General features: G+C 34.8%; 2 protein-coding genes across 6 annotated transcripts in view; one reads left to right on the forward strand and one right to left on the reverse strand.

Annotated features, from left to right (window-relative positions):
* The window catches only part of enpp1 (ectonucleotide pyrophosphatase/phosphodiesterase 1), a 260,930-nt gene that overhangs the window by 116,104 nt on the left and 124,405 nt on the right, over positions 1–20,421 (forward strand). Inside the window, exon 1 of one of the 2 annotated variants that reach the window (XM_074615266.1) lies at positions 3,830–3,833. The exons of the other annotated variant lie outside the window; for it this stretch is intronic. The gene's annotated coding sequence lies outside the window, so the exon portion shown is untranslated. Of the gene's footprint in view, positions 1–3,829; positions 3,834–20,421 lie in introns of those variants that run through there. 2 annotated transcript variants of the gene reach the window in all.
* On the reverse strand, positions 112–6,535 carry hlx1 (H2.0-like homeo box 1 (Drosophila)). 4 transcript variants are annotated; one of them, XR_012591368.1, is made up of 5 exons: positions 5,908–6,535; positions 4,141–4,386; positions 3,860–4,044; positions 960–1,527; positions 112–784 (listed from the first exon to the last, which is right to left on the reverse strand). XR_012591368.1 is itself a non-coding variant. In XM_074615284.1 (4 exons), exons 1-4 carry the CDS (start codon positions 6,332–6,334, stop codon positions 1,141–1,143), a joined length of 1,245 nt encoding a protein of 414 aa, XP_074471385.1. In that variant the 5' UTR covers positions 6,335–6,535; the 3' UTR covers positions 112–1,140. The 4 variants fall into 4 exon arrangements, 3 of the variants coding, with proteins under 3 accessions (XP_074471385.1, XP_074471387.1, XP_074471388.1); XM_074615284.1 differs by having other exon boundaries at positions 112–1,527; XM_074615286.1 differs by having other exon boundaries at positions 112–1,527; positions 4,201–4,386; positions 5,908–6,532.

Raw genomic sequence — 20,421 nt, forward strand, 5'->3', positions numbered from 1 at the left:
GAGTGGGCAACTCTGCAAATTCCAACAATTATATAATAATAATAATTAAAATACTACTACTACTACTACTTATTATAATAATAATAATAATAATAATGCATCGTAATCCGATTTTCAAAGTAAGAAACATTTTATTTACAATATTTTCAGTGCAAATTATTATTAACAAAATAGCACAACTATATATCCTGACAAAACATATAATACATGAACACTGCTGTGATGTTTTATCACGTGAAACGAGTGGTTCATAACCTAAAAAATAAAATTCACAACTGCATTATTTCCTCCAGATGAGGAAAACATGAAGCACACTAAAACTCTTGAGAGGAAAACGACAGTAAGGAGACACTGCTGGAGGAGGGGGGCCAGAAATACAATATTCTAAATTAAAAAAAAATAGCCTGTTTTATCATTATAGAGCCTTAAAGAGAGCAAGAAAAAATTAACAAATTAATTAGGGCTATGTTCTGTGTGTCTGGGTGAAAATAATGTGAACAAATAACAGGGCCTATTATTTTTTCACATTATTTTAAATAATTTTATTATTTGAAATTAAAATAAAAAATGTAATAAAAACTGTCTTGTTGCTCAATTTGTTCCCAGGAATTAGACACAAAATAAAAATACAATATTTTAAATTTAAAAAAAATAGCCTGTTTTATCATTATAGAGCCTTAAAGAGAACAAGAAAAAATAAAAAAAAAAATTAATTAAATTAACAAATTAATTAGGACTATGTTCTGTGTGTCCAGGCTAAAATAATGTGAACAAATAACAGGGCCTTAACTGTCTTGATGCTCCACTTGTTCCCAGGAATTAGACACAAAATAAAAATACAATATTTTAAATTTAAAAAAAATAGAAAAATTAAAAAAAAAATGTAATTAAATTAACAAATTAATTAGGACTATTTTCTGTGTGTCTGGGCTAAATTTAATGTGAACAAATAACAGGGCCTACTGTCTTGATGCTCCACTTGTTCCCAGGAATTAGACACATACAGGCCTGAGTTTATGGTGTAAATGTCTCATAGTGTTACTGAATTGAATTGAAGCTCCAGGTTGTGTTTTAACATCACTGTCGTTCTTCTGTCAAAAAAAAAAAAAAGAATATAATATTGTTCATAAAGTGAAGTCTTCATATGAGTATCTGAGAGGCGTCCTGCTCTGTGACTGAGGCCGCCTCCGGAGCGCTGCTCGCCGGCGTGCTGCTGCAGCCTCCTCCGGTGCTCCCGGTGCTTCCTCCGGTTCCTCCTCCGGTGATGATCACGCTGGTTTTATTCGTTTGCTCACAAATGTCCAAATGTCCGTCAGAGTGTTCCTCCTCCTCCGGAGCCTCGTCGGAGTCTCCCTCGCTCCGTGCATCGCTCCCCATCTCGGACTCCTCCGCCGGCTCTTTGGTCTCTCTGCTGCCGGCCTCTGAGGCGCTCTGCTCGGGCTGCGGCTCCTTCTCTTTGTCCTTCTGGGCCTGCGCCTCTTTAGAGTGTCTCCACTTCATGCGTCTGTTCTGGAACCAAACCTTCACCTGCAAAACACAAACACACATGTTAACACCGTTAGATCAGGCTGGTTCTGTACGTAATTTAATGACACATTACTGTAGCTTGTTTGCATTACATGGATTTAATTTCTTTGAATTTTCAGGTCAAATTTGAGCAGAGTCGTATGAATAAGACAGGTCTTATTATAGGAAATATAATATAGGAAGTATAAGTCACATTCTTTTACATATTTTGAATTTCCAAAACTACTTTTTTCTTCTTCTTTGCCATAAGAAAAAAAAGGCTGCACTCATTATTTTACACACTTTACACATAATCCATGCATTTAATTTCCTTACATTTTCCTTGAATTTCCAGGTAAAATTTGAGCAGTCTTGTTGATAAAACAGCCTTACAAAAGGCTTATATATATTATATAATATAAATAGTCACATTCTTTGAAATCTTTTGCAATAAGAAAACTCATTATACTTTACACCTCTTTTGCAAGGGAGGCCAAGACAGTAGCATAAAAAAGTGTAAATAAAGTGCAAAAAATACTGAAATATGAAATATGTTGCTACTCTGAGTATAATAAAAATTTGAAAATAATTACAAATGTAATTTTAGATAGAAAACACATGGCACCGTTAAATCAGGCTGGTTCCTCTCGTAATTTAATGACATACAATTAAAACTTACATGTGTTTAATTTATTTAAATTCTCCTTTAATTTTCAGGTCAAATTTGAGCAGTCGTATGAATAACACAGACCTTATCATAGGAAATATAATATAGGAGGTATATACTTTCTTTTACATATTTTGGATATAATGCTTCCAACACTACGTTTTTCCTCTTCTTTCATTCAAATCAGAAATCAAAACTCACCTTTTTAGAACTGCTTTTAATGTGTAATTAATATTATGTGTTTTATATCTTTTTTATGATGTCCTTGTTTTATGAGCTTTTTATCTATGTAAAGTGTCTTTGAGTTTTTAGAAAAGCGCTACATAAATAAAATGTATTATTATTATTCTTTGCAATAAGGAAAAATAGGCTGCACTCATTATTCTGTACACACTTCACACATATAAGAGAGCTCTTTTGCAAGGGAGGCCAAGACAGCAGCATAAAAAAAGTGTAAATAAAGTGCAAAAAATAGTTGTAGATGACAGGAAATATGTTGCTATACTGAATATAGTAATATATATGTTTTTACAACTGTAATATTAGAGAGAAGTTGTGATAAAATTAGATAATCTGTCAGTTTTCATTAAGGTTGAGGTGTTGCTGGGTGACATTAATTGACTCTGACGTTGGTACAGTGTGATGAAATGTAAACAACAGCTGGGTTTCACTGAGTTGTCTCTCAGCCAATCAGGTTGCCAACTTCAATTTAAGGTCTGGATCTTTTGTCAATTATTATTATTAATAATTCATTTTAAATAAAAAGTTCTTGTCCTGAGTTGAATCTGAGGAATGCAGATCGCAAACGTTTCTAGTTTCTTGTATAAGATTTTTTTTAATTTGAGGCTTATGTGTGATATAATAAAGCTAAATAATGTGGCTGCAGCCGTCCCTCAAATATGGAGGCACACATTTTAATTTCATATAATTGCATTGGTTTGTGAGAGCCAGATCTACCGCTGAGGACACTCAGGTCATTGTTCACTGCAAGTTTTTCTGTGGATTTGTAGTTTTAGCAACCTGTGGCTGATTTAACACACGGTACGTATACTTTATGGGCTGCGTCAAGTATTTTTTAGAAGATGAAAGAGTCCAGACGGCAGCATTTAGACCATGTAGGGAATTAAGAATATAAAGAAGATATAATTTATAAAAGACTGAATTATTAAATATGACAAAGTCTAAACAATAAGAAAGAAAATGTAATTATTCTTGAAGGTCTAAATGGGGGTAAAGGGGTTTATGACCTCAGTATTTCAATAATCCTGACTGCGGCCCTGTGGATTTATTGATTTATTGTTCACTTGGATCCCCACAACTACTCCAACTGAGGTCCATAATCAAAGAAAATACAACAAATTGCACTATCACACAATAAATAATATAGCTGCATCCCCATGGCATCCAACAATATTACATCAAACCAAATGCAAAACATTAAATTATAACAATTTAAATGCGTTGACAGGTAAAAATAAAATAATCTGTTTATCTGATCATGCAAAGAAATGAAAGGAAACCTTTCTTGCTGATTTATTTTGAAGGCCTCTTCACTAATAACCTCTTTCTTAAAACCTTTTTCTCGATGTGGTTTATGCCAAAAATAATAATAATCATTCTTGCTAGATGTCATCCTATAATAAAACCTGTGCAGGAGGTTGACCTTTAACCTTTGAGTCCTCTCACCTGAGCGTCTGTCAGCCCGAGCATCGCAGCCAGCTGTTTTCTGTCCGGCTTGGTGACATATTTCTGTATCTCAAATCTCTTCTCCAGTCCTTTCCTCTGCAGGTTGGAGAACACCGCCCTCGACCACGACCTCTTCCTCTTGTACGTCTGTGGCATCGTGTCTTTAGTGAGGACGGCGTACGGACCTATGGAAGACACCAGGAGGACATCATGAGGTTAAACAAAAAGAGAAAAGAGAGAAGAGAAAGTAGAGGAACATCATCATTGCAGGTGTCTCACACCTCCAAAAAACAGCAGTTTCCTGTCTGTGACATCACGTCCTCCTACATGTGGGTGGCTACCTGGGAAGGTGTCCTGAAACTGATGCTGGCCTGAATGCCTGCTGCTGCTGCTGCCTAGTGAACTCATCATGGAGGACGCGTCGCTCATCCCGGGGTCTATGCAGGAGAAGTACTGGCTGGTCGGAGGCTGAATGGGGATGTGATGGATCCCTGACTGACGGTTCGAGCTAATGATGGACGTGAGATCTGTTACAGAGCGAGAGATGATGGGAAACAAAGAGTCACAACCTGGTGGGAGTGGGGGGGTCTAGTTAGATGGTCTAGTTTTTAGAGAGACCATCAGACAAAGTCAAAGCCTCAAAGTTCAAGTGTGACTGTTAAAGCTGATCCTGACCTCTGACCTCTCTGGTTAGGGCGCTAAAGAGCAGAGGATTCACACACACACACATGACCGAGACTCTACGGAGCAGTTCTGATCCTGAGATGATGGATGGATCACTTAAAGAGAACCAACACCCATCTCAGAGACATTAAACCCATTAACTCTACTGTTAATTTCCATTTTTTTTCTTTATGGGAATAAATCACACATCACTCCTGATGAGGTGGACTTCAAATTTTTGTGTAAAAATGATTTATTGATGCGCGTATAATGCAGAAAGGGCACCGCAATCAACAGTGTAAAAGTACACGACAGGACAGGAAGGGATTTTAAGAATGACAAAGAAGAAAAAGCACAATGACCCAATAAAGCATCCCACCCCCACCTATAAAAATAATAATAGCAATAAAAGACAGAGATTTTAAAAAAGTAAATTAATTAATTAAATTATATGTATCTAAATTAAATAAAAAAATACTAAATAAAGATCTTAAAATAAATAAATAAAAAGTAAATAAAAAGAATGCGTAAATAAATAAAATTATATACATCTAAATAAAATTAAAAATACTAAATAAATACCTTAAAATAAATAAATTAAAACAAGTTAATAAAAAAGAACATGTAAATAAATAAATCCCCCCCACAGGGCTCCTTAAAGGGCATCTAATGAGGCTGTTTGGGCTCATGTGAACAATATACTGCTTTAGTTAGTTTGCACATGATTTTGTCGTAATGGTATCATTAAGCAAGGCAGCTTTATTTGTATAGCACATTTCAGCAACAGGGCAAATTAAAGTGCTTTACATAAACATTTAAGAACATTGCAACAAAGTGCAAAAGAGCATTAAGACATAATTAAAACAGTTATAAAAACATTAAAGATTAGAAAATAAAAACAAGCTAAAAATAGAAGCTATAGGATAGAAGCCAAAATAGAATATGACACACAAGAGTAAAAGCTCTAGTGCAGTATATAAGATCATTATCTGGTTTAATAATAAAAGGCAGCAGCAAACAAAAAAAAACCCATAAAACACTATTTATTGTTTTTCTTTTAAATCCCATCTTTAACCCACTTTTATAAAATGGCTTTTCAATCAGCTGAATTATAGTGTTTTGTATATGCTTGTGTGCTGATGTGTATATATGTGCATATGTAACTGTATGGATATGTATATGCTTGTTTCTTTATTTTCCCATTCTATTGTTTTTTATTTAATTATTTATGTTTCAGTGTATTGTATTGTACATTATGTGATTTTCAATAAACTTATTATTATTATTATTATTATTATTTGGACTGACATGACAGGAAGCTTCTCTATAAATAAACTTGTTTTGGTTAATTGAGTGCAGTAATAGTAAAATAGATTTTCTCTCACCTCTTAATGATGACTTCTCTTTGCCTTTTGGATCAAAGTCTGTCGACAATATCCGATCGATTCCGAACTTGAGGTCTTTGCTGGAAGGTGGAGGAGCTTGCTGGGAGTTGAACGCGGTTGTTCTGGAGACAGATGTCAGCTGTAGTCCGTGTCTGCTGTACGGAGCGACGGGAGAAGGACGCAGTGGAGAGGAGCCATGCTGCTGGTGGTGGTTTGGGTGCTGGTTCTGGTGCTGGTTCTGCTGGTGGTGTCCTCCCATGTGCACCATGAGCGCAGACGACCCCGGGATGTTCTCCGCATCTCCAGCCTGCAGGATGTCCGCGATGCAGAAGGAGGGTTTCTTCATGGAGTCCACAGAGAAGCCGCAGTACGCGGACCAGAGGCTGAAGTTTGACGCGTAAAACGGGTTGAGTCCGGCTGTGTACATCCTGCAGCCTCTCTCTGTATCTCTGTGTGTGTTATTGTTTCTCAGAGGAGAGTACAGGCATGTACAGAGAGCAGGGATGGTGTGTTTTAGTGGTGGAGAGATGAGATGACCGTCCTCTGTGCGTCGGTGCCAAAATCTCTCTCCAAACTCTGCAATCCAAACTCTTCAGTTCCACACTGAAGTTCTTCCACTGACTGATGATTGGTCGCTCTGAGAGCCAATGGAGGGTTTTAATTCACTCACATCACCGCCCTTAGAGATGAGGAGGACGTGTAACCAACACGCACACACATGCACGCACGCACGCACAGACACACACACACACACACACACACACACACACACACACACACACACACACAAACAAACAAACAAACAAACAAACAAACAAACAAACAAACACACTCACTCACTCACTCACTCACGCACACAAACACACAAACACACAGACACACACAGACACACACGTACACACTCACACACACACGTAGACACTCAAACACGCACACACACACACACACACACACACACGCGTACACACACGCACACGCACACACACACACACACACACACACACACAATGAAAATAAGTAAGTAAAAAGAATATGTAAATGAATAAATAAATAAAATTATATATATCTAAATAAAATAAAAAAGACTAAATAAATACCTTAAAATGAATAAATGAAAATAAGTAGATAAAAAGAATACGTAAATAAAAAATAAATAAATAAAATTATATACATCTTAATAAAATACCTTAAAATAAATAAATAAAATTAAGTAAATAAAAATACGTAATATGTAAATAAATAAATATATAAATAAATTAATAAATACAATTAAAGTAGAGTACGTATATTTTCAAGAAAGTCGGTTTTCAACACAATATATATCTATATTTCCCTGCACACACACACACACACACACATACACACGCACACACACACACACACACACACACACACACACACACACACACACACACACACACACACACACACACACACACACACACACACACACACACACACACACATGACCGAGACTCTTCGGAGCAGTTCTGATCCTGAGATGATGGATGGATCACTTAAAGAGAACCAACACCCATCACCCATCACAAAGACATTAAACCCATTAACTCTACTGGTAATTTCCATTTTTTTCTTTATGGGAATAAATCACACATCACTCCTGATGCAGTGGACAAAAATTCTTATTGATGCGCGTATAATGCAGAAAGGGCACCGCAATCAACAGTGGAAAAGTACACGACAGGACAGGAAGGGATTTTAAGAATGACGAAGAAGGAAAAAGCACAATGACCCAATAAAGCAACCCCCCCCACCTATAAAAATAAAAACAATGAAAGAAAGAGATTTAAAAAAAGTAAATAAATAAATTAAATTATGTGTATCTAAAAATTAAAAATAAAGACCTTAAAATAAATAAATAAAAACAAGTACATAAAAAGAATACGTGAATAAATAGATTAAATTATATACATCTAAATAAAATAGAAATACTAAATAAATACCTTAAAATAAGTAAATAAACAGAATACGTAAATAAAAAAAATGTATGAATTAATTAAATTATATACATCTAAATAAAATAAGAATACGGAATAAATACATTAAAATAAATAAATGAAAATAAGTAAATAAAAAGAATATGTAAATAAATAAATAAATACAATTATATACATCTAAATAAAATACAAAAGACTAAATAAATACCTTAAACTGAATAAATTAAAATAAGTAAATAAAAAGAGTATGTAAATAAATAAATAAAATGATATACATCTAAATAAAATAAAAAATACTAAATAAATACCTTAAAATTAGTAATAAAAATAATAAGTAAATAAATAAATTAAAAAAAATTAAAGTATAGTAGTAAATAATAGTAAAGTTTTCAACACAATAAATATCTATGATTCCCTGCAAAAAAATAAAGGAAAAAAAAATCTAATTGAAAACCATGCCATTTATATAAAAAGGAAAATCAGAATAACCCACATGTAATAATGAAGTGTACAGCATGGAGGTGTAAGCACATGACCCCGGGCTCAGGAGAGGCTCTATGAGCTCCTCTCATCCTGTTGTTGATGGGCTGTGATTCGTGTTAAATGAGCGGATATTCCTGCTAGATTCGCCCCAGAAATAGAAGCTGCTTTAGTATTTTAGGATACAGCAGAAATCCTTATTTCTTCCGGAGCGGAGGGGAGAAGGGGGGCACTTCTATAATGACTGTTAGAACTTCCCTTTTTCAATATTTGTGCAACTTTATCTCGACCTGCAAGTTGCACGGTGACGCAGATCCGTCCTCATGCTCATAATAAACAGAGGAAACCGATTCTCCCTCCGAGAGGCAAAACACAATTAACTTCAGAGGCCGTGAGGCCCCTTTAACATTCACACCGTTGGGTCCTGGCCAACCACTGAAATAGTAGGAATAAAAATTATTATTCCTGCAGATTTAACATGTCTTCTTTCTTTACCTAAAACAATATATTTTAAATATTTGCAAGAATATCTGTGTGAGGTTTCATGACCCACTCCACAGGTTACAACACAATGTTATCCTGCAAAAATGAAGCAAACATTGTATTGTTTCTTGATGTAAAAGGGTGGAATTCCTCTACTTATATATCTAATTTTATAATCCACATTAAAATTAAAATAATTACAAAGTAATATTTAAAAAGAAAGAGAGCTGAGTGTTTCTACAGTTTGTACAGATTATTTATTTTTCAAAACTGCAGACATACAGACGATGCAGAAGGTACTTGTTGAATTTACACCACTTACTACAGAGACAGTTTGTACCAGAAGTCATGCAATAATCCTGCAGTCTGATTGTTTTAATTTCCTTGTATTTACATTATATATATGTGAGTGTTTTAATGCACCCACCACTTGACTTTATGCATGCTCTTAAGAGGGAAAGAGCCACAACATAAACATGAACCTGCAGCACAGAGTTGAGTTTATATGGATGCAGAATCGTTTACTGCAGAAGTCTGAAAATATTCTCAACATTTGATCCATAAATCACCTGTAAAAACTGTCTTTTTTAGTCAGAGCGCTGCTGGATGCTATTTTAAATATTTGCAAGAATATCTGCAGCTTTAATAATAAAGTTTTTTTTATTTAAATGATTTTGTGTTGTTGTTTTTTTTTCTTTTTTTTTTCTTTTTCTGTAGCTGCTTGCCAATTTTCCTTTATGATTATATTCTTTTACTCTGTTGGTGATCTATCAATCTGTAACCCCTACCTATATAATTATGCTTAAATAGCAATAAAAAATTGATCACAAAAAAAAAAATATCTGCACATTTAATAATCATGTTAAGCTCATGCACTTCCTATATTTTTCTACATGTCAATAAAAATGAACTCTTTCTCTCCCTCCTCTCCCTCCTCCTCCTCCTCCTCTCTCTCTCCTGAGTTTGAACAATGGCTTCTGAAGCCAGCATGCCTTCATTTAAGTCTTGATTCATGCGTCCGGAAGGCAGGATGACCCTGGCTGCCTCCTATCATGCTGTTTTCGAGTGACACTTTTCCGGGTTAAATTTAGAAATGGAGATTTTAACGTTTGCCCTCCATCATGCAGTCAAAACAATCCAGGGAAGAGGATGAAGAGGATGTGGAGGCCGCAGCAGCACGCCTCAAGTTATTTCAGGTGCTGCTGATGAGCTTTTTACAGTGGGAAGCAGTGTTAGAAAACACATACTAAAACACACACACACACACACACACACACACACACACACACACACACACACACTGGCAGGCCTCAGATCAGCCGTTACTGTACACACACACCAGTCTGGAATCATTTTAGACTCAAGGTTGGACTTTCTCAGCTGCAGTATTAATATAAATCAACAGTTCAGGAGAGTATTTGCAATCATAAACCAAAGATAAATATGTTTTATTGCTGTTTTGGGAAATTTAATTGTGTATTTTGTCTTGAATAAATTGTGGAAATTGTGTTTTACTGTAGAAAAAAAGAAAGAAATGCATGCTGCACAACACAAGAGCCAAATATGTATTAAGATTTTTTAAAAACATGAATAAGTTTGCTATGAATTCTTGAGGAATTATGATTGAATGCATATGTTAATGCTAAAGGGGATGCTAATACAGAAAGAAAGACATCAGAGAAGCAGACATGTCATAATTTCCTTAAACTCCCTGCAGCTTTTTGTGCCAAAAAGAAACATCAAACTACTTGATTTTGAGAGGATTTAAACAATATAACATATTGATTTAGTATGAGGTTTCATGAGCCACAACACAGATTTTATCCTGACAAAAATGAAGCAAACATTGTGTTGTTTCCTGCTGTAAAAGGTGCAATTCCTCTACTTATATTTCTAATTTTCTAATTTACATTAAAAATAGTTACTAATATTTAAAAAGAAAGAGAGCTGAGTGTTTCTACAGTTTGGACAGATGATTTCTTTTTCAAGATCGAAGACAGAAGATTCTTGTACTCATGAAAACATCTGAATCACAGAGACAGTTTGTACCAGAAGCCGTGCAATAATCCTGCAGTCTGATTGTTTTAATTTCCTTGTATTTATATTATATATGTGTGAGTGTTTTAATGCACCACCACTTGACTTTATGCATGCTCTTCAGAGGGAAAGAGCCTCGACATAAACATGAACCTGCAGCACAGAGTTGAGTTTATATGGATGCAGAATCGTTTACTGCAGAAGTCTGAAAATATTCTCAACATTTGATCCATAAATTCCTTGTAAAAACTGAAATATGTCTTTTTCAGCCAGAGCGCTGCTGGATGCTATTATTCACCTTTATTTCCCCCCTTTTCCCTCCGTGGAGCTCTATAAATGATGGCAGGTGGGATTACTGCCAGTGCCAGCGGCTCCTGTCTCTGGTTAAAACGGGACTGTGAGGACTCCAGACTACAATCTGTCTTCAACAATAGAAAAACTCAGTCGTAAAATCCTTTAAATTGTGTTTTTCTGAAGTAGTTTGGAGACAGAATATTGTCCCTGACATAAAGGCTGTTGACCACCATCGTAGATAAACACAGTCATGCTTTATAATCTAGTGGTGGAAAAGTACATTTACTCAAGTTTACTACTGAAATACAAGGAGTATTTCTATTTGATTTATATAAAAAGCATGATAATGAATTGTTAAAGATTAAAGAAACCACGTCCACATTTCCACACTGAACTTCTAGTTTGTAACAGTTTTAGGCCCCAAGAGGTAAAATGATCCAATATTTTGCAGAAAAGCAAAGATTAGAGTAAAGTGCAACGTATTTTTCTTTTTTCCTATCACATTTAATCATCTCACGACCTCCCAGATTTATCTTGAAACCTGCTGGAGGGACCTCACAGCCACAATATAGGCTGTGGAAAAACAAAATTTTGGCGAGGAAAAACTGGCATGGCCATTTTCAAAGGGGTGCCTTGACCTCTGACCTCAAGATATGTGAATGTAAATGGGTTCTATGGGTACCCACGAGTCTCCCCTTTACAGACATGCCCACTTTATGATAATCACATGCAGTTTGGGGCAAGTCATAGTCAAGTCAGCACACTGACACACTGACAGCTGTTGTTGCCTGTTGGGCTGCATGTTATGATTTGAGCATATTGTTTTATGCTAAATGCAGTACCTGTGAGGGTTTCTGGACAATATCTGTCATTGTTTTGTGTTGTTAATTGATTTCCAATAAAAGCAGCATATTTCCTCACTCCCATGTTGATAAGAGTATTAAATACTTGACAAATCTCCCTTTAAGGTACATTTTGAACAGATAAAACATGTGCAATTAATCGCAATTCAATATTATAATCGATTGACAACCCTAATTAAAACATTTGTATTTATATCTGGGACTTTAACCTTTCATTTCCTGTTCGTTAGAATATTGTAACATAAATTATGTCAGAGAAATACGGCAGAGAATGAAAAGTGTACCAACCAATCCCCTAATTTTACTTCGATAGGCTACTTTAAAAGTACACTTTGCTGATTATGCTTCTGTACTGTGTTTTATATTGTTGTAATGTACTTTTACTTAAATAAACCACCTTTTGCAATCTCTTAAAATCTATAGTTTAATAAAGACCAAAACATGTTTGTTGTGAGAGAGAACTAACGGCGTTACCTGTTAAAACATGATAAAAATGACTAAACACTAATGACTGATTAATCAGCTCTACAGTTTTCAGAGTTTTTATGAGTCACATGCCCACCATGGATGAAAACAAAGGCGTGCTGCTGCTGTGCACCGCCGGCTACCTGGCGTTTAAAGCGTCTGACGGAGCCCATTGTTGTGGCCTGATTGCTCGCTGTGTGTTTTTCAGGAAGCCTTATCAGGCGGAGGAAGACTGAATGAGCGCCGCGGCCCCGTAGCTCTGCTGGCTCAGAGGCTGCAGCCACCGGACAGAATGAAATGATTTCCATTATTACACCCAGAGTTATTGCTCCCCCTCTGGAAGACTCCAGCTCCGAGCCAAGATTACTATTTCTGGCAATGTTTGCCTCAGGAAGGAACTTTCGCAGATTTAATGGGACCTGGGCCATTGTACACAGCCTTCTGTATGGCTCCCCGCCAGCATTTACACAGAAGAAGAAGAAGAAGGAAAAGAACTGAGGGATGTGTATGAAGTCCAAACAAGACCGTCTCCGTTTATGTGATCCTTCAAACACTGAAGTCTCTCTGAGGTGGAGATCTACTCACAGGAGTTTTAATTTGCATGTCAGAGGTTAAAGGTCAATCGTCCTGTGATCTGCTTTGTGTGTTTTGTATGAAACACGACTGTCTTTATGTTCTCAGCAGTAAAACATCATCTTTGCTCACCATTATTCTAGACAATGGTGGAAGAAGTATTCACATCTTCTACTTAATAAAAGAATCAATACAGTATTATCAGCAAAATGCATTTGTACTATCAAAAGTACAACTAGTCAGTATGCAGGAAATGGCCCCTGTGAGTCTTGTATTATTATATATTTTAGTATTTAATCAACATTACAGTCACATTAATATGAAAGTAGCATTTTTACTGTTGAAGTTAGATGAGGTGGAGCTAATTTAAACTACTTTATAGAAACTACAATCTTATATTTAAGCTGTAAAAATGCATGTATTTTGTGTTTAAGTTGAAATTAATTGTTTCTATGAAAGATAGGAGAGGTAAGAACAGATAAGAAAACAGATAAAGAACAATAATATAATATAAATATTAAAGAAATTAGAGAAGTGACATTTAAAAAGCTATATACATTACAATAACTTGAAGTATATAAGTGATGTATGCAAATATGTGTGTGCAAAAGAATCTTAATATACAAAAGTAACTAAAGCTGTGACATTGTGAGGCAAAAAGTACAATATTTCCTTCTGAAATGGAGTAGTATGATATAATAGTGGTACTCAAGTAAAGTATACATACTCAAAGTAAAGTAAAGTAAGTACTCTTGTTGCATATTAAACACATATTCTTTTCCATAATATCATCAGGTTGTGATCAGGCTGTTAAACATTAATGAACATGTGAAGTCAGTAAATGTACGAGCAGCTCCCCCCAGTGACTAAACCTTCTCTCTTCTTGTTCTCGACTTATTTTATTTTTTTACAAATGTAGTTTTCATTTTGATCTGAACAAACTTCAAATAAATCTACAATTAAACAAAAAAGTAATTAAATAACTTGAAAATAAAATGAACCTCAAACTGTTATTTAAATGAAACCATCTGAGAAGTTTAAATGTGAAATGTCTTGGCTGACAACTACTGTATGATGTCACGAGCCAGAAAGTCTTTAACTATTTATCATATTTTATAAGCTTATATGTGTTTTTAATGTAAAATCGTAATCTGTTAAAAGTAATTATCACCGTCAAATAAATGTAAAGGAGTTCGGGATATCACGATGTACCGGTATTGACAATAATCGTGATATATTTTAGTGATGAAAATGAAATATTGATACCATGTTAATATAATATACATATATGATAATATCGTGTAAACAATCCAGCACCTCTTAAATCCCTCTTTTGTACAGTTATGGTTACAGACTCTCTCTCCACCTGCCCTCACTCATATTTAAAGGTCCCATATCGTGCTCATTTTCAGGTTCATACTTGTATTTTGTGTTTCTACTAGAACATGTTTACATGCTGTAATGTTAAAAAAACAACTTTATTTTCCTCATACTGTCTCCCTGAATATACCTGTATTTACCCTCGGTCTGAAACGCTCCGTTTTAGCGCATTTCGACGAAATTGCAACAGAATTGTGTTGCTAGGCAACAGCTTGGGTCCATGTGTACTTCCTGTCAGCTGATGACATTCACATACACTGCAACCAGGAAATAAACTGGGACACATTTAGAATGTTTACATTTAAATCTGTGTAAAGGGTCTTAATATTGTATATTTGTGACATCACAAATGGTCAGAAATCCTGACGGCTTGTTTCAAATGCAGAGTTTCTGAATACGGGCCGTGTGTATTTCCCTGTGGATTGAGCGTTTCGATACTTTCACAGTATTTATATAGGACTTAAGCCTGCTTTATAATAAAAAAACATGAAAATCTCACTTTTATTTATTAAATGGGACCTTTAAAGTTTAATTAATTTGCCAAATAAGAGACAACACGCACAATAAAGAAAGTTTAAGATGAATTTGACAGATAACATTATGTTTTTTTCCTAATTTTCTACAGATATCGCATCATCATGAATTCTTTTGCCCACAATAATCGTGTAATGAAAATCTGATATTGTGACAGCTCTAAGTGGAGTAAAATAAAATAGTACAATAGTTAAAAAAGTAAACTATTTGCCTCTGAGATGTAATGGAGTAGAAGTATAAAGTGGCATAAAATGGAAACACTTAAGTATAAGTAATTATACTTACATTCCACGACTGCTTGTGTTTCTGTTTTCAGTCCATGTTGAGCGACGGCAGCAGCTGCACACAGACAAATAATCAGTTAGCAAACATTGAGCTTCAGATCTGATCACAGGAAGATAAAATGTAGCTCACAGTTATTATTATTATTATTATTGCAGCCTGGAGTTCCTCACATCTATCTACAGTCTTCAAGTTTTAATATGTTGATTTTTTTTATGAAATTACATCTTTCTGCCGGCTGTAAATACGTTTCACTAAGTCAAAGTGGATTTACAGAAACACATATGATGAGCTTTAAAGTGGCTATTATTATAATAACCAGTGGTGGGAAGTAACTAAGTACATTTACTCAAGTACTGTACTTGAATGCAATTTATTTACTTTACTTGAGTATTTCCATTTTCTGCTGCTCTATATTTCTACTCCTCTACATTTATTTGATAGTTACTACTTACTTTGCAGATTGAGATTAATAATACAAATTATAATCAACAAATAAATTATGATAATTATTATAGGTTAAGATAAAACTTTATTGATCCCCTTAGGGGGTAAATTCACAAGCTATCCAACAGTACATGTATATAAAATAATTAAAATTAGCTCCATATTTACCAGCAGCATCATTATAGTGATGTAGAAATGAATTAGTAATTAAATAATTATTTTTAATTTTAATTTAATTTAATTTTAATTATTATTATTTTTTAATTATAATTAAATAATATAATAAATATTATTCTGAAATGGGCCATTCTGCACAAGGAGTACTTTTACTTTTAGTAGGTTTACCTTAAATATATTTTGATGCTAATACTTTTAGATTTTGAATGCAGGACTTTGACTTGTAAAAGAGTACTGTTGTATTACTAGGCTACTATTAGGCCTACTTAAGAAGGCGAATAAGATCTGAGTACTTTCTCCACCACTGCTAATAACTCATTGATAACCTAGATGAGAGACTAGAACTTCAAAATAAGGTCCAATATTGCAGTATGGACATATTAAAATAGACTCTGATGATGATGATGAGTGAAGGGCTGCCATGTGTTTCCTTTTGTGGTGTCGTACTCTCTGCTGCAGTCCCAGTTTAAAGCATTAAGTGGTCATTATCTGGACACTGGATAGAGACTGGAGAGCGACTGTAGAGACACTGCAGAAACAGACTGATCCCTCTCACCCCGGCCTGCCCTCCGCTGTAAACAAACTAAAGGAGCCGCTTTAATGGAGGCTTTTAAATATGATGGTGCCTCGGTGCCTTTGAGCAAAAACCTGGTGTTTACACGAGGACAGATTAAAGTCGCCTCTTGTGCGGCGGGTTCAGGGCCCTTCTACAGCTCCAGTGTGCAAATGTACACACGGTTAAATCACAGATACTGTAAGCTAAATAGTGAAGGAGGAGAGAGAGACTAATGGAAACACAAAAGGTCATAATAACAAACCATTATAGGCCTGCTGCTGCTGCTGCTGCTGCTGCTGCTGCTGCTGCTGGAGGAGCACAAACCCTGCAACAAAACACAATTATGTCAGATATATTTGAAAGAGACTTTTTTTTTAATTAAGTGAGCATGCATAGTTCCAATTTTTTAAATTATTTCACTTGTTTTGCATTAAATTTCCTGGTTCAAAAATGTCTTTATGCAGAAATAAATGTGCAAAAGCTGCAAAAAAAAATTGTAAATTTGTGAGCATGCAGAATTAAAGTGACTTAATGTTTCAGGTGATGCATTTAAGGACAGTCATCAGGCTGCAGAAGTCTGAAGCAGAACAGAGAAACTCACCCTGCAGCTTTACTGGTTCACATCATCACTCTGCAGCAGCAGCAGCAGCAGAGGTGGAAAAACACGATTCATCAGCCGAGAACAAACTCCAAACAGCAGCAGGTCTGACGGTGCAGAGCAGAGAGGTTTAATCTCCTGAAAACAGGACGAAAGTTATAGAAAAATATGCAATTATATTCAAGAAAACATCATTATTGTGTATTAAATTAAAACAAATTTGCACAGGGATTGTTAAATAGATCAAAATAGAACAAAAGTATGGGACTTCCTTTAAGGGCCCTATCTATCTATCTATCCATCTATTTATATCTATATCTATCTACTGTATCTACTGTATCTATCTATCTGTTTTAGTATTTCACAGGCTTATTTTCTGCTGTGGGTTTTTAACAGCATCAGTTTGTCTCAGGGGACTCGGCTACAGATCACATCGGGGGACAAATTTGTCCAGAAAACAGCTACTGGAAATGTTTTTCCACGCTGTCCCAGGAGCCTCTTCTGTCCTGCTATGACTTATTTTATTTTAATATAGATAGATAGATAGATAGATAGATAGATAGATAGTAACTTTATTGATCCCGAGGGAAACTCAAGTTTCCAGCATCACAGTTCCATAGTGCAAAAACATGTTAGTAAAAAGACACGTAACAAGTAAGTAATACAGAGAATAAAAAAATATACCAGATATAAAAATACCAGGAGATGAAGAAAACTGTTAAAAATGAATATAGTGCAGAGTAACAGCTGTGATACACGACTATTAAAAATGTGAATATAGTGCATAAAGTGATATAGTGCTGGATAATAAAATATAGGAGATATAGATTTTAAGAAATGTCAAATATGGAATATAATGCGATATAAGAACTGAGGTAGAGAGTATTTAAAAAAAACAAAAATAGACTAAAGTGCAGAATAAAGCTGTACATTGTTTGTAGAATAGCGTTATATATATATATCTATATAGATATATAGATATAGATATATTCCTAAAATTAAAAAAAGGTAGTCTAACTATATAATATTTCTATATGGTTATAATAAGTCTGTGGTAAGTGACCTAAATGAAAAGTTACAGTAATATAATTTGTACTATAACTCTAAATTGCAATGTTCCTATAATATGATAATAATATATATAATATATCCTAGAAGATATTGTGCCAACAAATTTCCTTGCGTGTCGTTTAAGTTATTTAGAGCTGCAGATATTCAACTTCCTGAGGGTTGTGCATCACTAAAAATCCTATATCGTATTCATAGCCATTTAAATATATATCTTTATCTAAACATACAATGGCATCATTCTGCTTTATAACCATAATAATACTGTTTACAACAAGATTCAAGATGTTTATTGTCACGCCGGTTGTACAGGTACAAACGTGTGAAATACTTTTTGCTGGGAAGCTCCATTAAAATAATAAATTATATTACATTTACATTACAATTATAAAAGGAAATACTTTATACAAGGGCATATTAAGAACATATGTATTAAGAATATATACAGTATATACAGTATAGGATATATTTTAACATAACATAACATAACATAATGTAATGGTATTTTTCCTTCAGTACACTGACAAGGTAACAGCAGCATATAAACTGCGATAATACAGCCTATGGTTTTTAGAAAAATGCTGCTATCTAGTGGTCAGGTTGTGTATTACTGTGACACACAATGTGTTTATGTGTGCACATAGATTTTAGACTGAAAACATTAAGTAGTGTAACAATAAAATAAAATAAAAATATTAAATAAAATGACACAAAATGAACCCACAATGTTTCTCTTCCAGCAAACAGCCCCACTGATTATTGAATTTAAATGATTAGTCGACCAAGTGAGATATTACATGAGATTATATGGTAAGCCATTAAAATCATTGTAATCTTGTATAAATGTGTCTGTAATGAAGGTAGACACTCTTCACACAAAAACAAAATGATTATTTAGGATTTTGTTTCAAAGTCAACAATCATTTGCAGCCGGTTTTACCTGCAGTGACGTTAACGTCTTGATCTGCATGTTCATGTGTTTTTGGTCAATTAACACGTTTCCTTCACTTCCTGCTTGTTCCTGGAGCTGCGACGGGGGTCGTGTTTTGAGATCTCTGGGGAATCCTGCGTTTAACCTTTGACCTCCATTAAAGCACCGGGCCTTTAGGTCTTCAGGGAGGAAGTTACTCAGGAAGTGAAGGCAGGTGTCAGCTGCTGGTGTTGGGACGTTGGGACTGGTGACACTGGAAACTTTACTGGCTTAGCTGGTAGTTTTCTGCTGCTGAACGTCATATTTTCATTTTATCGGAGCCAGTGAAGCTGCAAGGAAAAGAAATTTCAAGTCTAAGGTTATGTATATTTATCATCTATGCATTTAAAAACATTAATTTATAGTGTTCATTATATAATCATTCCGTTCCTTTTTCATCCACTGATGAAAAACCGGATCCATCCAAACTGTATTAAGAAGCAAACAAGTAACAAATGGTTATTTTCATTGTAAATTAATCTGTTGAACATTTTTCAATGAACAGATTAATCGTTTAGTGTAAAAAATTTCAGAAAATAGTAAAAAAAAAAATTACCATTGCAAGTTCTGAAGGCCCACGATGATGTCTTCAAATATTGTTTTGTGCAACCAACAGTCCAAAACTCAAATATTTATAATTTACGACGCTATAAAGTGGAAAAAAAGCAGCAAATATTCACATTTCAGAAGCTGGAAACAGAAAATATTTGCCATATATTTGCTTCAGTTAACAACTGTGGCGATAAAGCTGCACCAACATGGCGTGGACAAAATGGTCGAGTGGAGTGACAGTAATGCTCTTAAGATTAACACAAAGAAAACGGAAGAAATCGTATTTGGTTCACCATCTGACTCTCATAAAGGTCCTATTGTTATTCATAACGAAAAAAATCCTGCAGGTATTTTCATATAAATATTTGGGAGTAATGATTGACCATCTGTTATCTTGGAAAGACCACATTGAATTTGTCTGTAAAAAGACAAAACAAAGAATTTACTTTCTCCGCCGCCTCAGGTCTTTTGGGGCGAGTAAACAAATTCTTCTTTTGTTTTTTACTTCTGTGATTATGAGTGTTTTACAGTATTGTTATACTACATGGTACAAGAATTTGTCCACTACTTTAAAGTCAAAACTGCTTCACCAAATGAAAATCTGCTCAAAGATTGTAGGTCAAGCCCTTGAGAAACTCTATGAATCAGCCTATCATAATAACATATTAAGGCTAACACCATCGTCTCTGACCCCAACCATGTTTTGAACAGTGAATATGAATTGTTACCATCAAATCGGAGATACAGGGTTCCACGATTTAATAAGGTTAGACTGAAGCACTCTGTTGTGCACCAGT

Source organism: Sebastes fasciatus, chromosome 18, assembly GCF_043250625.1.
Source record: "Sebastes fasciatus isolate fSebFas1 chromosome 18, fSebFas1.pri, whole genome shotgun sequence".
NCBI lineage: Eukaryota > Metazoa > Chordata > Actinopteri > Perciformes > Sebastidae > Sebastes > Sebastes fasciatus.